Genomic DNA, 20951 nt, shown 5'->3' on the forward strand with positions numbered 1-20951 from the left:
ATATATATATATATATATATATATATATATATATATATATATATATATATATATATATATATATATATATATATATATATATATATATATATATATATATATATATATATATAAAAATCGAAAATGTACATCGGAAATGCTAAATTGTGCAGCGATGAAAAAGGCTACAAATAGCGCATTTTTACAATAGTAAACGACCAAATTCCACCCCTGGTCGCTAAATGAAGTTATTACAAACACTCGATCGGGCTTTAAAGTTAGTTTTTAGTAAAAGTCTACTAATCTGATGTAGCTTGATGCTAACGTTAGCTCTAATGCTACTAATAGCAGGTGCATTTCTTCATAATGCATTTGTCACAAAAATTTTTATAGCAAGACTTTTGATAATAAGTGCTAAATGCATACTGAGACTAAGTGAGATAGCAGTTTAGTGGACTGTAAAGCTTGAAATAACCACAACAAAGGCTGATAAAGGTGTAATAAAAGCAAAAGAATAATGATAAAAGAATAATGCGGATAATGTTTCATACCTGGCGGAGGTTCGAAAGACTCATTTGGTGAGAACAATATAATCATGAAACGGGGAGTTTTCAAAGCCAACACACATACAGAGAGCACAGGTATGTTTGCATGTGAGATTTTACAGAGATGACAAGTGCCATAAATCAATTTGATTAGCCTTCTCTAAAAACACACATGACATGGCCTTAGAAAATATTTAATAAAATCCACAGTTTTACAGATAAGATTATGAAATTTTCATATGAAGCTTTGGTAGACTTTTGGCTTTAGCTACACTGTGTTGCTAAACTCATATCCTACATCAACATTTTTTTAATAAATTAAAAATATATGTTTTTAATAATTTTATTTTGTGTTTTTATGTTTGAGCTTTTATATTTCTATTATCATAACAGTCTGAGTGATTCTGATTCCTGAACAGTAAACTTTGAAGTGTCAGCTTTGTGGACAAATGTTGATTATGTATCTAGTCAGAAAGAATCAGGATCAAAAACATTTTTATTTTGGGTATGTCATTTCTGTCTCCATGCCAAAAATGGGGGGTGACTGGTAAGGGGTTTTAAAAGAGACTGCATTTACCTGCTGCCTTTAGTAAATTAAATTTTAATGGGAAATGAAGGCCACATTGCTTATGTTGTCCACACGATGGCGTCACAGGATAAATACTAAATACTTTAAGATATATTCAGAGACAAAGCATTTGGTAAATGAAAATACTTTAATATTCAAATCGAGTATCATGATCAACTTCCATTTTATTTCTCAACAGTTTATGTTCAATAGTTAATTCTGTCGAAGCTATTGTCATAGCCTAGGCTTTTTATTAGAACAGAAGACAGCAAGGGTCCATAGAAAATTGCTTGGTGAATAGAAACGAAAACAGCCATGTGAACATAAACCATTGATATATAAATCGGAAGTTGATCATGATACCGGATTTGAATATTAAAGTAACTTTATTTATCAGCGGAGCACAGGATTTTGCCTTAGTTTCACTTTTAAATCGGTTAAAAATACAAGTGAATACATAAATTGCCTCTTTTCAAGTAAATTATGAGTCCTTCTGTGAGTAATATTATATGCACAATATGAAAATAGATAACTAATATAGTGTCTCCTCTTTAATTATTCAGTAATGTGTGATAACTTGAGAAATATGTTGTCAGTACTATTAAAATAAGACCAAATTGAATGGTATTTAGGAGATTATAGTTTTTGCATTATTACTATATTGGGCCTTATTGAAGTATATTTAAAAAAATAATGAATATTTATATTTTTTTTTATTAGAGAAAAATATGCATGACTTATTTCGCATCCAGCTAGAAAACAATGTTGTAGCTGTTATCTTAGCCTAGGCTTTTTATTAGAAAAGAAAACCGCAAGGGACCATGGAAAAAAACCGTTACAGGTGTATTTTTTATTATTATTATGTTGGCTTGGCAACAAGCCAACATACTGTTATGCTATTTAAACTTCTTATTATTATGCTTATGGTCCTAAAAAGTCTGAACGCTACTCCTCCTAGGGCTTTAAAGCCACAAGCCCCAAACTGCTTGTGGCTTTAACAGAGAAGAATCACTGCTGCTCAGCTCAGGCTGTCTCCACAGAGCTCACAACGAGCGAATTCATTCTTATTTAAGACCTTTTAAAATTAAATTTTATCGGCGATTGCACGCAATCTACCCGTTAGAACACACCAAGAGCTAAATTCAGATGTTTCTGAACTGTTTAAAGTAATAACATGATATATTCGTGGCAGCCAAATGTCCGCGAGCTCGCAATGTGTTTCTCTGAACACTTGAAGTCCACATGACAGCTTATCGCGCGCCTACATTGGAAATAATGAACTTGAGCGCGCAATAGACGTGATATGTGAACGGCCCCTTAAAAGACAGCGTGCCGCGAGACAAGAGTCACAAACCACCGAGCCACCCCGAATCAGCTCCAGATCTCTGGAAACCATGCTAAACCATAGCACAGTGGTTTTCAACCTGTGGTGGGCCGCGGTGTATATTTTTTAAGAGCTTCTTAAAATACAATATTACTCCAAATGTACAAAATCCACCCATTAGAACACAACAAGAGCAAAATCCAGTGGTTTTTGAGCCGTGTATGTGTGCAAAATGCAATATTTGACATCGCGAAGGAAAAAAGTCACATGACAGCCGCGTTTCGGGGCGAGATCAGACAAATAAATAGGCTACACATTTCATTCACACTGACAAGCTAAACCAACATATGTTATTATTACCGGGTCAGATCTCATTAATAAATTATGTCTCTGGCAAAAGAACAGAGAGAAAGACTAGAGAGAAATGAGCGCTGCTTCAGCATTTTTTAAGATTTTCCAAAAATATCACAGCGAATGCACTAATCCACCCATTATAACACAACAAGAGCAGAATTCAGGTGTTTTTGAGCTGTTTATGTGTGCAAAATGAAATATAATTTGACAGCGTAATACAGCTTATGAATACTGGAAGGAAAAAAAAGTCACGACAGCCTTTTAACTCTGGAGTCGATTAACGCATATACGCGTTTTGAGTCATTTTCTCCTGATAACCCCGAAAATTACTTAAATTACACTTTCAGTGTTAATCGTACAGATAAGAGCAATACATCAATCGAATCTGTAAAGGGTCTACTTTTTTTTGGATACAAACATAATAACAACAAAACTTTGTGCACTTATAAAATAAAGATAACAAACAAGGAGTGCTGTCTGCAGCCTTGGTCTGCGCTGATCTTTATTTACAAACACGTCATTAAAATGAACTGTAACTCCATGAATACTCAACGAAGAGACATGAGAGATATATCTATAGAAAGCTTGACATGTCTACTTTTAAACCAAATGATTGCTGCCGAACAAATATTCTGTGATAAAGTAATCCATATCAAAACAACGCGATGTCCTTTTTTCACGTCTCCCTTCATTATATCTAATGTGTATGGAAGGCCAAGAGGGTCAAATACACGTGATTTTTAATGCATCAACAACACGTTAAATACGTGTATTTCATGTGTAGACAACACGTATTTATTATTTATTTATCGGCGCTGCACAACATGGTAAAGTCATTTATATATATGTTTTAAGAGCTTCTTAAAATACTATATTACTCTGATATTATATCCAATATTATTTAACGCGTTAAATACGTGTTGTTTACACGTGAAAAATCAGCGGGTATTTAACGTGTATTTCATGTGTTAAATACACGTGAAACAACGCAAAACAACGCGATGTCCTTTTTTCACGTCTCCCTTCATTATATCTAATGTGTATGGAAGGCCAAGAGGGTCAAATACACTTGAATTTTAACGCGTCAACAACATGTTAAATACGTGTATTTCATGCGTAGACAACATGTATTTAATTATTTATTTATCGGCGCTGCACAACATGGTAAAGTCATTTATATATTTTTTTAAGAGCTTCTTAAAATACTATATTACTCCAATGTTATATCCAATATTATTTAACGTGTTAAATACGTGTTGTTTACAAGTGAAAAATCAGCGTGTATTTAACGTGTATTTCACGTGAAATACACGTGAAGTACACGTTAAAAATCAGTTTGAAGAGGTCAATGTCATTGGCTGCTGAGGACTTTGGTCAAACCACTTCTGTGAGCTTAGAGGGGTGTACCATTCATAGACAGGCAACCACCATTTAACATGCTATAGATCAGCTTATTCAGCCTTATTATTTAGTCTTTTTTCTTTTCTGTTTTGTATAGCCTATAGAAATAATATATTTAAGTTTCAGTTTTATGAAATATTTATTTTATAATAAATAGTCATTCAAATTTTGTGGTGATATTATAAAGTTTATAAAAGTTACAGTATTTTGTAATGAAACAGGTCTTTTTGTTTAGCTCTTGACTCGCTGAAGTATACTATATATGGTGTCCCTTCTTTAATTTTTCAGTAATGTGTGATAACTTAAAATATGTTGTCAGTACTATTAAAATAAGATTAAATTGAATGGTATTAAGGAGATTATGGTTTTTGCATGACTTATTTCGCATTCAACTAGACAACCCTGTCGTAGCTGTTATCATAGCCTAGGCTTTTTATTAAAAAAGAAAAAAGCAAGGGACCATGGAAAAAGACTGTTGCAGGTGTATTTTTTATGGTATTATTATTTTATTTTTTTGCAGCGGGGCAACTCAAGAATGTTGGGCACACAAGTACTGTGGCTCTTTTGCCCCATGGCCAAGATGGCCAAGCCCACATCAAAGTTAGTTCACTAACTTTTAATTCTAGTTATGTGTGCTTGGCAAGAAGCCAACATACTGTTATGCTATTTAAACTTCTTCTTTTTTTTCTTATTATTATTTTTCTGACAGAAATTCTAAACGCTACTCCTCCTAGGGCTTTAAAGCCACAAGCCCCAAACTCAGCAGACACCTGCGGGATAGAGCAATGCTGGTTGCTATATCTTTTCAGACTGATCAGACTTAAAGTTTTTTTTAAATTAATTTTTAAATGTCAAAATACATTACCCATAGACTTACATTATCTGAGAAAAATTCCGCCCCTAGTTGCAATACCCGAAGGTTTACTTTCACTTTTAAATCGGTCAGAAATTCCGTAAATAATACAATTTCCTTCAAACTGACAAGCTAAACCAACGTATCTGATTATTACAGGGGTCAGGGCTCATTATGTTGGCTTGGCAACAAGCCAACATACTGTTATGCTATTTAAACTTCTTCTTCTTCTTCTTCTTCTTCTTCTTCTTCTTCTTCTTTTTCTTATTCTTATTTTTCTGACAGAAATTCTGAACGCTACTCCTCCTAGGGCTTTAAAGCCACAAGCCCCAAACTCGGCAGACACCTGCGGGATAGAGCGGTGCTGGTTGCTATATCTTTTCAGACTGATCAGACTTAAAGTTTTTTTTTAATTAATTTTTAAATGTCAAAATACATTACCCATAGACTTACATTAACTGAGAAAAAATGCGCCCCTAGTTGCAATAGCCGAGATTAAGGGAGGAGTCGGCCGGGTTTCGTTTCACTTTTAAACCGGTTAAAAATACCAAGTAAATAATACAATTTCCCTCAAACTGACAAGCTAAACCAACATATCTGATTATTACAGGGGTCAGGGCTCATTAATAATTGATTTCTGGGCAGAGAGCAGTCAGAAAGATGAGAGAAGAATCACTGCTGCTGTCTCCACGGAGCTCACAACGAGCGAATTCATTCTTATTTAAGACCTTTTAAAACGGCGATTGCACGCAATCCACACGTTAGAACACACCAAGAGCTAAATTCAGATGTTTCTGAGCTGTTTAAAGTAATAAAATGATATATTCGCGGCAGCGCAACTGCCCGCGAGCTCGCGATGTATTTCTCTGAACACTTGAAGAGAATTTACAGCCTGTCACATTAAAACACTGCAGCGAAACGGCACAAAACAATTAGAAGAATATATTATACATATGAAAATGAGTGTTTATATGTGATTGTGAGATTTTATCTGTCAGGCTGAACCTCACATCAATTGTTATCCATCGTCACAACATGGTAAAGTCATTTATATATATTTTTTAAGAGCTTCTTAAAATAAATATTCCTGCGAATGCACACAATCCACCAATTAGAACACACTAAGAGAAAAATCCAGGGGTTTTTGAGCCGTGTATGTGCGCAAAATGCAATATTTGACATCGCTAAGGGAAAAAAGTCACATGACAGCCGCGTTTAGGGCGAGATCAGACAAATAAATAGGCTACACATTTCATTCACACTGCAAGCTAAATCAACATATGTTATTATTACCGGGTCAGATATCTCATTAATAAATTATGTCTCTGACCAAAGAACAGAGAGAAAGACGAGAGAGAAATGAGCACTTCATCAGCATTTTTTAAGAGATCCCAAAAATAATATCACAGCACTAATCCACCCATTAGAACACAACAAGAGCAGAATTCAGGTGTTTTTGATATGTTTATGTGTGAAAAATGACATATAATTTGACAGCGTGATACAGCTTATGAATACTGGAAGGAAAAAAGTTACGACAGCCTTTTAACTCTGGAGTCGATTAACGCATATACGCGTTTTGAGTCATTTTCTGCTGATAACCCTGACAATTACTTAAATTACATTTTCAGTTTTAATCGTACAGATAAGAGCAATACATCAATCGAATCTGTAAAAGGTCTACTTTTTTTTTGGATACAAACATAATAACAACAAAACTTTGTGCACTTATAAAATAAAGATAACAAACAAGGTGTGCTGTCTTCAACCTTGTCTGCGCTGATCTTCATTTACAAACACGTCATTAAAATGAACTGTAACTCCATGAATACTCAACGAAGAGACATGAGATATATATCTATAGAAAGCTTGACATGTCTACTTTTAAACTAAACAAGTGCTGTCGAACAAATATTCTGTGATAAAGTATGCGATGTCCTTTTTTCACGTCTCCCTTCATTTTATCTAATGTGTATGGAAGGCCAAGAGGGTCAAATACACGTGAATTTTAACGCGTCAACAACACGTTAAATACGTGTATTTCACGCGTAGACAACATGTATTTAAAGCGTTAAATACGTGTTGTTTACTCGTGAAAATCAGCGTGTATTTAACGTGTGTTTCACGTTTTAAATACACGTGAAATACACTTGAAGTACACCTTAAAAATCAGTTTGAACAGGTCAGTGTCATTGGCTGCTGAGGACTTGGGTCAAACCACTTCTGTGTGCTTAGAGGGGTGTACCATTCATAGACAGGCAACCACCATTTAACATGCTATAGATCAGCTTATTCAGTCTTATTATTTAGTCTTTTTTCGTTTCTGTTTTGTATAGCCTATAGAAATAATATATTTAAGTTTCAGTTTTATGAAATATTTATTTTTTAATAAATATTAATTAAAATTTTGTGGTGATAGTATAAAGTTTATAAAAGTTACAGTATTTTGTAATGAAACAGGACTTTTTGTTTAGCTCTTGACTCACCGAAGTATACTATATATAGTGTCCCTTCTTTAATTTTTCAGTAGTGTGACTTAAAATATGTTGTCAGTACTATTAAAATAAGATTAAATTGAATGGTATTTAGGAGATTATGGTTTTTGCATGACTTATTTCGCATTCAGCTAGACAACCCTGTCGTAGCTGTTATCATAGCCTAGGCTTTTTATTAAAAAAGAAAACAGCAAGGGACCATGGAAAAAGACTGTTGCAGGTGTATTTTTTATGGTATTATTATTTTTTATTTTTTGCAGCGGGGCAACTCAAGAATATTGGGCACACAAGTACTGTGGCTCTTTTGCCCCATGGCCAAGATGGCCAAGCCAACATCAAAGTTAGTTCACTAACTTTTAATTCTAGTTAATAATTGATTTCTGGGCAGAGAGCAGTCAGAAAGATGAGAGAAGAATCACTGCTGCTGTCTCCACGGAGCTCACAATGAGCGAATTCATTCTTATTTAAGACCTTTTAAAACGGCGATTGCACGCAATCCACACGTTAGAACACACCAAGAGCTAAATTCAGATGTTTCTGAACTGTTTAAAGTAATAACATGATATATTTGCGGCAGCGCAACTGCCCGCGAGCTCGCGATGTATTTCTCTGAACACTTGAAGAGAATTTACAGCCTGTCACATTAAAACACTGCAGCGAAACGGCACAAAACAATTAGAAGAATATATTATACACATGAAAATGAGTGTTTATATGTGATTGTGAGATTTTATCTGTCAGGCTGAACCTCACATCAATTGCTATCCATCGTCACAACATGGTAAAGTCATTTATATATATTTTTTAAGAGCTTCTTAAAATAAATATTCCTGCGAATGCACACAATCCACCCATTAGAACACACTAAGAGAAAAATCCAGGGGTTTTTGAGCCGTGTATGTGTGCAAAATGCAATATTTGACATCGCGAAGGGAAAAAAAAAGTCACATGACAGCCGCGTTTGGGGCGAGATCAGACAAATAAATAGGCTACACATTTCATTCACTCTGACAAGCTAAATCAACATATGTTATTATTACCGGGTCAGATATCTCATTAATAAATTATGTCTCTGACCAAAGAACAGAGAGAAAGACGAGAGAGAAATGAGCACTTCATCAGCATTTTTTAAGAGATTCCAAAAATAATATCACAGCACTAATATCACAGTTTCACGTGAAGTATGCCTTAAAAATCAGTTTGAACAGGTCAGTGTCATTGGCTGCTGAGGACTTGGGTCAAACCACTTCTGTGTGCTTAAAGGGTGTACCATTCATAGACAGGCAACCACCATTTAACATGCTATAGATCAGCTTATTCAGCCTTACTATTTAGTCTTTTTTCTTTTCTGTTTTGTATAGCCTATAGAAATAATATATTTAAGTTTCAGTTTTATGAAATATTTATTTTTTAATAAATATTAATTAAAATTTTGTGGTGATAATATAACGTTTATAAAAGTTACAGTATTTTGTAATGAAACAGGACTTTTTGTTTAGCTCTTGACTCACCGAAGTATACTATATATAGTGTCCCTTCTTTAATTTTTCAGTAGTGTGATAACTTAAAATATGTTGTCAGTACTATTAAAATAAGATTAAATTGAATGGTATTTAGGAGATTATGGTTTTTGCTTGACTTATTTCGCATTCAGCTAGACAACCCTGTCGTAGCTGTTATCATAGCCTAGGCTTTTTATTAAAAAAGAAAACAGCAAGGGACCATGGAAAAAGACTGTTGCAGGTGTATTTTTTATGGTATTATTATTTTTTATTTTTTGCAGCGGGGCAACTCAAGAATGTTGGGCACACAAGTACTGTGGCTCTTTTGCCCCATGGCCAAGATGGCCAAGCCAACATCAAAGTTAGTTCACTAACTTTTAATTCTAGTTATTATTCTTCTTCTGAGACTAAATTTCTTACTGCTACTCCTCCTAGAGCTTTTAACTCTACAGACTCAAAACTCGGCCCACATCTCCAGACTAATCTGACTCGAGTTGCTATATCTTTTTAGACTGATCGGATTTATGGTTTTCATAAAAATAAAGATTACAAATAAAAAAAATCCCATTGACTAGCATTAAAAAGTCTCTGCTCAACTGAACATTCCGTAAACTCCAACTGTCAAAAATTCAAATCTAAACACACTGAAGCCCATTAGACTCAATCAGACTTACCTTCTATGTACTATTACTAACCCATTCAAACTTATCTATCTATCTATCTATCTATCTATATATTGACTGTTTCTATCTATCTATCTATCTATCTATCTATCCATATATTGACTGTTTCTATCTATATTAAAACTATATCTATCTATCTATCTATCTATCTATCTATCTGTCTATCTATATTAAAACTAATCTATCTATTTCTTCATAGCAACACTCTAGCAACTATCCAAACTAACCTAGAAACCACCCAGGGTATCATAGCAACCTCATACCAAAAACTTAGCAACCACCCCGGGTAGCCTAGCAACCGCATAGCAACACCTTAGCAACCACTCAAGGTTACCCTAGCAACTGCATAGCAACACCTTAGCAACCACTCGGGGTACCCTAGCAACCACATAGCAACACCCTAGCAACCATCCCAGATACCCTAGCAACCACGTAGCAACACCCTAGCAACCACCCCAGATACCCTAGCAACCGCATGGCAACACCCTAGCAACCACTCCGGGGTACCCTAGCAACCGCATAGCAACACCCTAGCAACCACCCCGGGTACCCTAGCAACCACATTGCAACACCCTAACAACCATCCCAGGTACCCTAGCAACCACATAGCAACACCTTAGCAACCACTCCGGGTACCCTATCAACCACATAGCAACATCTTAGCAACCACTCTGTGTACCCTAGCAACCACATAGCAACATCTCAGCAACCACTACGGGTACCCTAGCAACGCATAGCAACACATTAGCAACCACTTTGTGTACCCTAGCAACTGCAACGGAAAAACCCTAGCAACCACTTTGTGTACTCTAGCAACAACCTAGCAACCATCCCAGAAACCCTAGCAACCGAATAGCAACACCTTAGCAACCACTCCGGGTACCCTAGCAACCACATAGCAACTCCTTAGCAATCACTCCGGGGGACCCTAGTAACCACATAGCAACACCCTAGCAACCGCATGGCAACACCCTAGCAACCACATTGCAACACCCTAACAACCACTATGGGTTTCCTAGCAACCGCACGGCAACACCTTAACTACCACTCCAGGTACCCTTGCAACTGCATATCAATTAACAAACTTTTTAACTTAACTTAAAATGTAATTTTAAACTTTTTTTAACTTTCTGGCCAGGCTTTCTCAAGCCAACTTAAAGTTTGTCTTGACAAACTTTTTTTATCTAGTTAATATTGCACTTTAAGCAAAAACACATTTTATCCGATTACTCCATTAATCAATGGAATTTTTGGTAGAATACTCGATTACTAAAATATTCGATAGCTACAGCCCTAGTGTGTATATGTGTGTGTGTGTAAAGACCTCTAACACTAGCTTGCTCTATTCTTTTTTTTTTTATTCTGTTTTGTTTTTATTTATTATGTAAAAGCCCATGCTACGTGTACTGTGTTAACCTAACTTAGACTTGTTATCAGGGCTTGAAAACGAAAAAAAAAAAAAATTCAATCGGTTCACTCCGAGCAGAATCGATATTTTAACGTTTCTGTTCTGCATTCCTCTGATATTATTACAGTTCCGAAACCGGTTTGGGTAGAAGAAATACTGGATAATAAAGTAATTTTTTTTTAAAACAATTATTATTTTCCTAATAATAATATAATAATAATAATAATAATAATAATAGAGTATAGCGTTTTCTTTACTCAAGAAAAGGAAAAAATGGAGATCTAACGCTTAGTCACAGCCAGTAGGCTAAAGCATCATCATCTCTAGATTTCGGCCAAATGTAAGCTACTTAAAAAAAAAAAAAAAAAAAAAAAAAATCTATCAACACTTTAAAGACAAAGTATTTAAGATATTTAAAATGTTTGCTGCATTGTTAAAAGAAAAAAAACCCAGAAGATTTACATTTTGAGAGTTAAAAAAGTTGCGGCTCACGTCACATTTTATTACCCCTTTTACTTCCGAAATAATAAAGGCTAAAATGCCTGTAGTCTGAAGCAAAATGTTTAAAAATATTATGAAAATTAGTTTAGGCTATAAAAACGTCAATCCAAAAACAAATTAATTTAAAGTGAAGCTGATGCCTACCTCTCTCTTTCGGCACGAATCCAAATGTTTCCATGTTCCTATCTGGATGCTAAAATGTTATTTAATATAAAGAATACAGAATAATAGTAAATGTATAATAAGTAACGCTGTATATGCGTCCGAATGTTGGACTCCAAATTTCATTCCAAGAATTATTTTGAGGTTAATATAGCAAATGAAAACTGTTCAGCTTCCGGGAAATTTGAGAAGCTCCGCTAGGCTATTTATTTCTCCTCACTCCACAACAAAATAATTTCAATTAACAGTATTTAGAAAAGAACAAGAATTAAAAATATAAGAAGCTATAGCAAAAGAACAAGAATTTAAAATATAAGAAGCTATAGCAATATTGCTATAGCTTCTTATATTTTTAATTCTTGTTCTTTTCTAAATACTGTTAATTGAAATTTTGTTGTGGACACTATTAATTTAGGCTAAAACGAAACTGAAACCAACATTCTCTCATTTGACACAAAATCAAAGTTTCTGTATTCGCGATGTATTTGAATGACAAATGATTATACACAATATAGTGTTTATTATAGTCTAATGTTTGTAAACATTTTGTGTCTGCATTGTCTATTTCTGAATGAAATATTTATTTTTCTCTCTAAAAAATGTATAGGCTATACAAGTTTTTTTTCTCTCGCTCTCTCTCTCTCTCTCTCTCTCATGCGTGAGCATTTGTTGGGTGAGCGTTGAGAGCGCGTGGGAAGTGTGAATGGTTTATGCCCGCTGTGGTGAAAATTTCCTTTTTCTTCTTTCAACTCTTTATTTATTTTGATATTTGTGGAGCATCGGGTGGTAAAGTAAGGCTCCCTTGGAGGAGGGGCTGGCCGTTAGCAACCAGTGTATCACCCATTCACTGGAAGCATGGCAGCCCAGAACACAAACACTAGTTTAGATTCTCTCACACGGCGCCACGGAGTGAAAGTGGTGTCCGCAGTGAATGTGGAGGAATGCATATTGGCCGTCGGAAATATTGTTGGTCATGACTGTATTTTAGCGGCATCTAGGATGAATAATGCAATTGTTTTGTTTTTAAATTCTGTTGAGAAAGCAAACGAAGTAGTGGAGAGAGGTATAGTTATCAGCAGTTTGTTCACCCCGGTGCTTCCCCTCTCTACCCCCGCTAAGAAAGTCACTTTGTCTAACGTTCCACTGTTCATAAAAGACGAAATTCCGCATTTCGGAAAGATAGTCAGCCCAGTGAAAAATGTTTTTTGGCAGCAAATCAGACTTGATCAAACATGTGGTATCTTTCAGGAGGTTCACTTACATGATCCTTAAAGATAACCGAGACGAACTCAACCTGAATTTGAAACTCAGAGTCGATGACTTTGATTATACTGTTTTCGTTAGTACGGATGTGATGAGGTGTTTTGGCTGCGGCACATATTACGAGTTTGCCCAGATAACAACGGTACAAATAAACAAGATGTTTCAGGTGAAGTCTGTGACCAAGTCAGCACGGATAATGTTTCTGATCCAGGGCCATCCACTAGCAACCAAACTGAAACCCTTCCTCTCTCACAGACTGAGGTGAGTCAGGACAAGGCTGAATCGGGAGAATGATTTATCTATCCCTGTGCTTGAAAAAGGTGAGCCTAAGGCTGGTGACAGCATGGATGTTTCACATGATAACATAGTGTCTGATTCAAAGTCTCCTTCAGAGAAAGTCAACTTAAGTGATGATTTAATGATGTTTAGGGACATAGATCGGGCATTTTTCAAAACCCCTTTAAAGAGGAAAAAGATTGATGAGGTCTCTCAATCAAAGCAAACTAGAAAAAAAGAAAATGAAAATGAGTTTGAAGTTGATGGAGATGATGGTAATGAGAGCGATGTCTCAGATTCTGGTGCTTCTAGTTGTTCTCAGACTGAATGGACATGCCTAGAGTCAAAAAACGTGAGGGGAGTACAGGTTGCTGACTATTTTCCAGACATAAAACGTTTTGTGGAAAATACGAGGGCTTTCATGACTGAGGGATGTTTCACAAATAAGGAAGTCTATAGGTTGAAAAAGTTTGACCAAATTAAAAATTTAATAGTTAATGGCAGTACAAAGGATTCTTTTTTTGGCCCTCTATGGCTGTTTTTTTCTTTATGGTTTAAGTCTATTTCTTCATACTTTTCAAATGAATGACATTCGCATTGCATCCCTAAATATGAATGGAGCAAGGGAATGTATAAAACGCACATTAATATATAACACTATGAATCAGAAACAACTTTTTGTTTTACTTTTTACAAGAAACACATAGTGACACAGCAAATGTAGATGAATGGTCGAAATAATTTAAAGGTCTCTCTTTTTTTAGTCACAACTAGCAGTGGTGTTGCCATTTTATTTTCCAATAGTTTTACTCCCTGCTCTACTGAGATGGAAGAGGTTGTGAAAGGAAGATTGTTAAAGATTCAAGCCAAGGTTGAGAATCACACTTTTATTTTTATATGTGCATATGCTCCAACTTTACCAACAGAAAGAATGAGCTTTTTATACACCCTTTTTGAGACGCTGAACAAATGTAATGGTGAAGAGCAGTTATTTTTAGGTGGATATTTTAATTGTGCAGAAAGTAGTTTGGATGGAAATCATGTAGAGCCACATTTACTTTCTCTCAAGCGACTTATTCAGATGATTGAAACAAATGACTTATGTGACGTGTTGAGGAGTCTAAATGGGAATCTAAAGCAGTATACATGGGCACATGCTCGTGATAACAGGTTGTCTTTAGCACGTCAGGATAGATTCTACTGGTTTAAACACCATCTTAGTACTTTTAAAAATTGTTTCATAATTCCAGTTGGTTTTTCTGATCATAGTCTTGTTATATGTACAGTTACTTTACACTCTGTTAAGCCGAAAAGTGCATACTGGCACTTTAACAACAATTTATTAAGTGATGCAAATTTTAGAGAAACTTTCAATTGTTTTTTTCAGTCGCTACAAAAGTGGTGGGAGTATGGCAAAATACAAACCAAACAATTATGTCAACAGTATACTCACAATGTCACAAAAGATATAAGATCCATGAAACAATTAGAAGAGGAAATTCTTAAATTTTCAAGAAACAGCACAATTAAGTGGAAATCAAACACATATCGAATCCCTTTTTTTTAAAGAAATCTGCTTTGTCTGACATACAAAGAATAAAGGCACAGGGGGCGCTAGTGCGATCACGTTTTAATGATATAGACCAGATGGACGTGCCATCAAAATTTTTCTTTAGTCTAGAAAAAAAGAACGGTCAGAAACGCTTTATACATTCTTTGTTTTCTGAGACCGGTTCTCTTGAATCAGGCCCTATTGAAATTCGGAAAAGAGCAAATGGATTTTATGAAAAACTTTATAGTTGTGAGCACAGAGAAGATCATGTGGTTGAGCTGTGTTTTTATGAAGAGCTACCAAAGGTCTCTGAGGACACTAATGCAGAACTCAAGAGAGCTATAAGCCTTGAAGAACTGCACGAAGCCCTCCAGAGTATGGAGAACGGCAAGGCTCCTGGGATCGACGGAATCCCAGTTGAGTTCTATAAAGCCTTTTGGCCTGTGATAGGGGAGGATCTGCTGGTGGTTCTCAGCGACAGTCTAGTCGGAGGACTTCTCCCGCTGAGCTGTAGAAGGGCGGTCCTCACCCTGTTGCCAAAAAAAAGGTGATGTGAGAGACATAAAAAAACTGGCGACCTGTATCATTATTGTGCTGTGACCTATAAATTGCTCTCAAAAGTTCTAGCTACTAGACTAGGAAAGGTTTTGGAAGAGGTAATCCATTCTATTAAAATTCTTTATGATGACATTGAGAGTCTACTGAAGGTTAACAGTGGCTTATGTGCTCCTTTTAAAGTGTGTTGTGGTGTACGACAGGGGTGTTTTCTGTCAGGAATACTTTACACTTTGGCAATAGAACCACTTTTAAATAAGTTGAGAAGAGTTTTAGAAGGGTTATCTTTAGAAGCCTGTAACAGCACTTTGTGTTTGTCAGCATACGCTGATGATGTGGTAATTATACTTAGTAAGCAAAGTGACGTGGATTTATTATTAAAAACATTAAGAGAGTTTGAAACCATATCTTCAGCAAGAATTAATTGTGGTAAAAGCGAAGCAGTGCTAATAGGAAAGTGGGAAAGAGGGGTACCAGTACTCCCAAATGGATTAAGTTGGAGAAAAGATGGTTTAAGATATTTAGGAGTGTTTTTAGGAGATGAAACAACTGTTCAAAAAAATTGGGAGGTAACAGTTGAAAAAATTAAAGGTCGCCTATTGAAATGGAAATGGATTAAGAGTTTATCATATAGAGGACGTACTCTGATCATTAATAATTTAGTAGCCTCTTCCCTTGGGCACCGACTGGCATGCATTGATCCACCTGTATCGATAATTGATAAAATTCAGTCCCTTTTAGTAGACTTTTTTGGGGAAAAGATGCATTGGATATCTCATAATGTATTATATTTACCAAAAGAGGAAGGAGGACAAGGGCTTGTACATCTGCAGAGCAGCACTGCAGCTTTCCGGCTACAGTTCATACAACGTTTCCTCACTGGTCCAGAGACTTTAAGCTGGAGGCTGGTGACCAGGACGATTCTAAAGACCGCTGGGGGACTATGTTTGGACAAGTCATTGTTCTTGTTGAATCCCGGAAAAATCAATACCTCCAGATTGCCAGTTTTACAAGAATCTTTTTAAAGTCTGGGACTACTTTCAAATCAAAAGAACTGATTCTCCGTCATCATTGTTTTGGCTGTTGAAGGAACCTCTGATGTATGGATCATGGTTGGACATTCTAGGAGCGTGTGGGACAATATCAGCAGACTTCTAAGATCACAACCCTTGGGTGTTTAACTAAAGTGTCTGGTCCAAGCTTTGAAAAAGCTGAAGAGGTAGCCGTTTTATTGGGGGTTAAATCTGTTCGAATTGTGGCACAAGTGTTAAAAAAACTGTACTCTGAATATGCAGGAATTTTTCTAAAATCTGAAAAGTTGACAGATTTGTGTGAAAGCAATGGAAAAATGTTTTACAAAGCTTGTGGTAAATCTTTTAACAAGAAAGAGCTACATGAAAGAGTTGACACACCATGGCGTAATGTTCTTAAGATGAGTGATCATGTCAGACCAGAGTGGAGAGCATTGTACAAGCCACCGTTAGCTAAAAGAGATGGAGATTTACAATGGCGAATTTTACACGGCATTATTGCCGTTAATGCTTTTATTTCTGTTTTAAATCTGGATGTTGGCAAAGAATGTCCTTTTTGTTGCCAGAGAGAAACTGTTTTTCACACCTTTCTGTACTGTTCAAGACTAAAACCTTTATTTGATTGTTTGCAGAATCTTTTTAGTTGTTTTAATGAGGAGTTTTCTGTACAAACTTTTATTTGAGGTTTTAAATATTTTCAAAGGCGAAAGCATGAGTGTCATTTGTCGAATTTTATTTTGGGTAAAGCCAAAATGGCGATTTATATCAGTAGAAGACATAAAATTGAGCAAAAAAGTGAATACAATGTTGAAAGGGTGTGTGCAGCAATGATCAAATCAAGGATTGTAATTGATTTTCGTTTTTACAAAGCAATGGATTCTTTAAATGTTTTTGAAGGAATATGGTGTCACAGAGGAGCATTGTGTTCTGTCTTTGAGAATGAACTTCATTTTGCACCCCACTAAAAAGATTTACAATTGTTTTTATGTGAATATTTTTGATAAAGATGACTGAGAAATCGAAAAAAATCTCTCTCTCTCTCTCTCTCTATATATATATATATATATATATACATACACACACACGTGTAACATATTTTAACCATGCAGCAAACCTTTTTAAATATTTTGATAATTTACTGAAAATAAATAAATGACTTTTTAAACTGTTTAACTGATTATTAATCGGTCAAAATTAGTTGATACAGTTCGCACTCAGAAACCGGTGAGCTTTTGTACGAGCTTTTGTCATCACTGAATCTTTCTCAGACATTTCCAAATGTCGAAATCTATCTGTGCATGATGATGTCCAATGCCCTCAGCGAGCGGAGCTTTTCAAAGTTGGGAATAATCAAAGGAGAGCTGCGGTCCTCAGTTGGGCAGGAAAGGCTAAGCATGCTGGTGCTTGAGTGCCAAATGCACATGCACCAATGTCAAGAAAAAAAAGGCCCTTTTTGCGCTGCGTCATCAGGCCTAATTTGGTCTTAATTTCGTTGGTCTTTATATTTGATTGTTCTTTTTGTTTTTGATTGCTAAATGGATAAAAGCATCTGCTAAATGAATAAATGTAAATGTAAACTTTTGACTGGCAGTGTATGTTGTAATTATACAAGTATTTCGAAGGGTGAAAAGCTCATCTACTTTATACTTTGCATGTCTGTGGTTCACCATCTGACACATCATTATCGTACATACTACTGTTCCAATTGTTGAAGAAAATAAATGTAGATCAATGTGTTCTGATTTCTCATGAGTAATAATGTATCTCTTTCTTATCATAGGAGCTAAATGCGGCATTGGGAGAGAAAGCTGATAATGCTGAATGGCTTTGCCAACGAGCTTATGCCTACATACTATTGAAAGAGTACACAAGTAAGTACTCTTATCATTTGCAGTATTTTAAAGAATTATTACTAAAAACCTATTGTTGATTGGGGTGGGTGTTTCATGAATCCGTTTGTTTTAGATTCACATGCTCTTTATTCAGTTAGATTCCAATCTCAATAGTCAAGTCACCTTTATTTATACAGTGCTTTTAACAATACAGATTGTGTTCACGCACTTTATAGTATTAAATGGTGAAACAGTGTGTCAGTAATGCAAAATGGCTATAGTAAACACTCAATTTACAGTTAAAGGCAGTTTATAATTTAATTCAGAGATGTCTTCATCCAGCTCAGTTCAGTTTAAATACTATCTGTGTAATCCAACGATAATTCTGGATATTAAGTGTCCCCAACTAAGCAAGCCAATGGCGACAGTCATCAGTGAAGTCGTCATCAGATTGGTTGAATTATACAGGATTTCTGGGAGATGTGTGTGTCGCATTCTTTAAAGTTCCACCTGGAAACGAAGATGTTGTGGTGCCAAACCCCCTTACGAAAGAATATAGCCATCGTGTTTACAACTGTGATGACGAGCGCTTATCAGGATCAACTAAATGCTGGATTCTCAAAAGTATGTTACATTTAAGGTTCGCGGCATAGAATCCTTAAAATGTCAAAATGTTTTACACCCCAGTCCGTTATTGTGGCAACATTTCCATGGCCCGAAACGTGCCGATAAACAAAACGAACTGTGATTGGTTATTTGACATGTCAGTCAAACGGCCTAATGGGAGAGACATGGCCAAAGAAAGCTGCCATGGATTCCAGACATTCAGCTGTCAGTCTGAAGGTCTGGCTACACGAGACTAAATGCGTACTGGATCTGAGTGACTGGTGTGACCAACTTATCTGGATACAGACTGGATCTGGTGGCTACAGTGACTTCGGAATAAGAAATAAACAGACTAATATTAGCATAGATGCCATTCTTCCAATAACACAAGATGCATTTGCTACATTTGTTAGAAGTTTTCCCAGTTCCGGTTGTCCTAATTAATGCAGCCTAAAAATTCTTTAACGTATTTGAATATTATAAATTTGTTGGCGTGTTATGTGTTAACCAGGTTAAAGAGATGGGCCTTTATTCTAGATTTAAACTGACCGTGTGTGTCTGTCTCCCGAACCATTTTAGGTAGGTTATTACAGAGGTTTGTTGCTAAATAGGAAAAGGATCTGCCGCCCACAGTTGGTTTTGATATTCTAGATATTATCAAATTGCTGGAGTTTTGAGAACACAGCGGACGAGGAGGCCTATAGTGCAATGAGAGCTTGTTCAAATGCTGAGGTGCTAAACCACTCAGGGCTTTTTAAGTGATAAGCAAGATTTTAAAATCTATACAATGTTTAACTGGGAGTCAGTGTAGTGTTGACGAAACCGGGCTAATATGGTCATACTTCCTGGTTAAAGTAAGAACTCTAGCTGGTCCAAAATTGAGAAACTAGTTTATTAAGACTGCTGAACAAGCACCCAATAAAGCATTACAATAATCTAACCTTGGGGTCATGAACTCATTAATTAACATTTGTTCTTTTGACATTGATTGCATAGGTTATAATTTACATATATTTTTTAGATGGAAATTATAATTTTTTTTACAAATAATTAACACCTCAGATAATTAACACCTCGGGTTTTAGCAGTAAGAAATTACTCATCATCCAGTCTTTTATATCGGCTATGAATTCTGCCTATGGTCGAAGATGTCCATAAGAGATGCGTGGATGGCGGTTATATGCGGGTGCTGCGGATAATCCGTGGGTCGGCTGGGTTAGATAATAAAAAAGTTAATTCCTTTTAAAGTCGAAAGCTGCAGCAATGAGTAATGCGATTATGTTCAATCCTGCATCCAAATTCAGGACCTGATTACATTTATATTTAGTCATTTAGCAGACACTTTTTTTTTTTTCCTGTGATGAGAGGGATGACGATGTGATGATCTTGCGAGACATCGGGTGCGATCTAACATGGCGGCGCCCTGAACGCAGCTAATACCAAAGCAAACCGATCTGTTTCCCAGTTATCTACTATTAAAACTTGCATCAACTTAAACATCAGAACTGGATCAGGAGACAATGTGGAAACCTTGGAAAATTTTATAGATCACTATTTCAACAATATGACCATCATGCCACAACCACAAAAGAAACAGCCACGACGGGAATACTCCGCAGAGTCCCAGGATGAATCTACTACAACAATAGAGGTGAGTCTTCTAGAATCCATAAACAATAAACTGGCAATTCTTGAACCACTCCATCAAGATATCAAGGATCTTAAAACCAGCCTTGAATTCAGTCAATCCCAGATACAGTTTTTGAAAAAAGCCAACAACGAAATGCATAGAAAAATATCAGAAATCACAACAACAATAGAATGTCTCTCAAACGAAAATAAACTATTGAAAGAATCCTTATTAGACATCCAATGACGCAATATGCGAGACAACCTGATCTTTTCGGATATACCAGAACAAATCCAAGATAACCCGGAACAAGCGATCAAAGATTTCATGATTCTTCTCTCAAACTCCCAAAAGAGACTGTAAACAATATCACCCTCCACCGCGTACACCGCCTTGGATCTAACAACAAAAACACTGACACTAAACGACCG

At 35.9% G+C, this 20951-nt stretch overlaps 1 protein-coding gene across 3 annotated transcripts in view; it reads left to right on the forward strand.

Annotated features, from left to right (window-relative positions):
- sugt1 (SGT1 homolog, MIS12 kinetochore complex assembly cochaperone) overlaps positions 1 to 20951 on the forward strand; it is a 102410-nt gene that overhangs the window by 15743 nt on the left and 65716 nt on the right. For all 3 annotated transcript variants that reach the window (XM_026253657.1, XM_026253660.1, XM_026253658.1), the window contains exon 3: positions 18233 to 18323. In XM_026253657.1, the coding sequence (XP_026109442.1) occupies positions 18233 to 18323 (91 nt within the window). The remainder of the gene's footprint in view (positions 1 to 18232; positions 18324 to 20951) is intronic.

The sequence above is a fragment of the Carassius auratus genome, unplaced genomic scaffold (genome assembly GCF_003368295.1).
Source record: "Carassius auratus strain Wakin unplaced genomic scaffold, ASM336829v1 scaf_tig00034732, whole genome shotgun sequence".
Taxonomy (NCBI): Eukaryota; Metazoa; Chordata; class Actinopteri; order Cypriniformes; family Cyprinidae; genus Carassius; species Carassius auratus.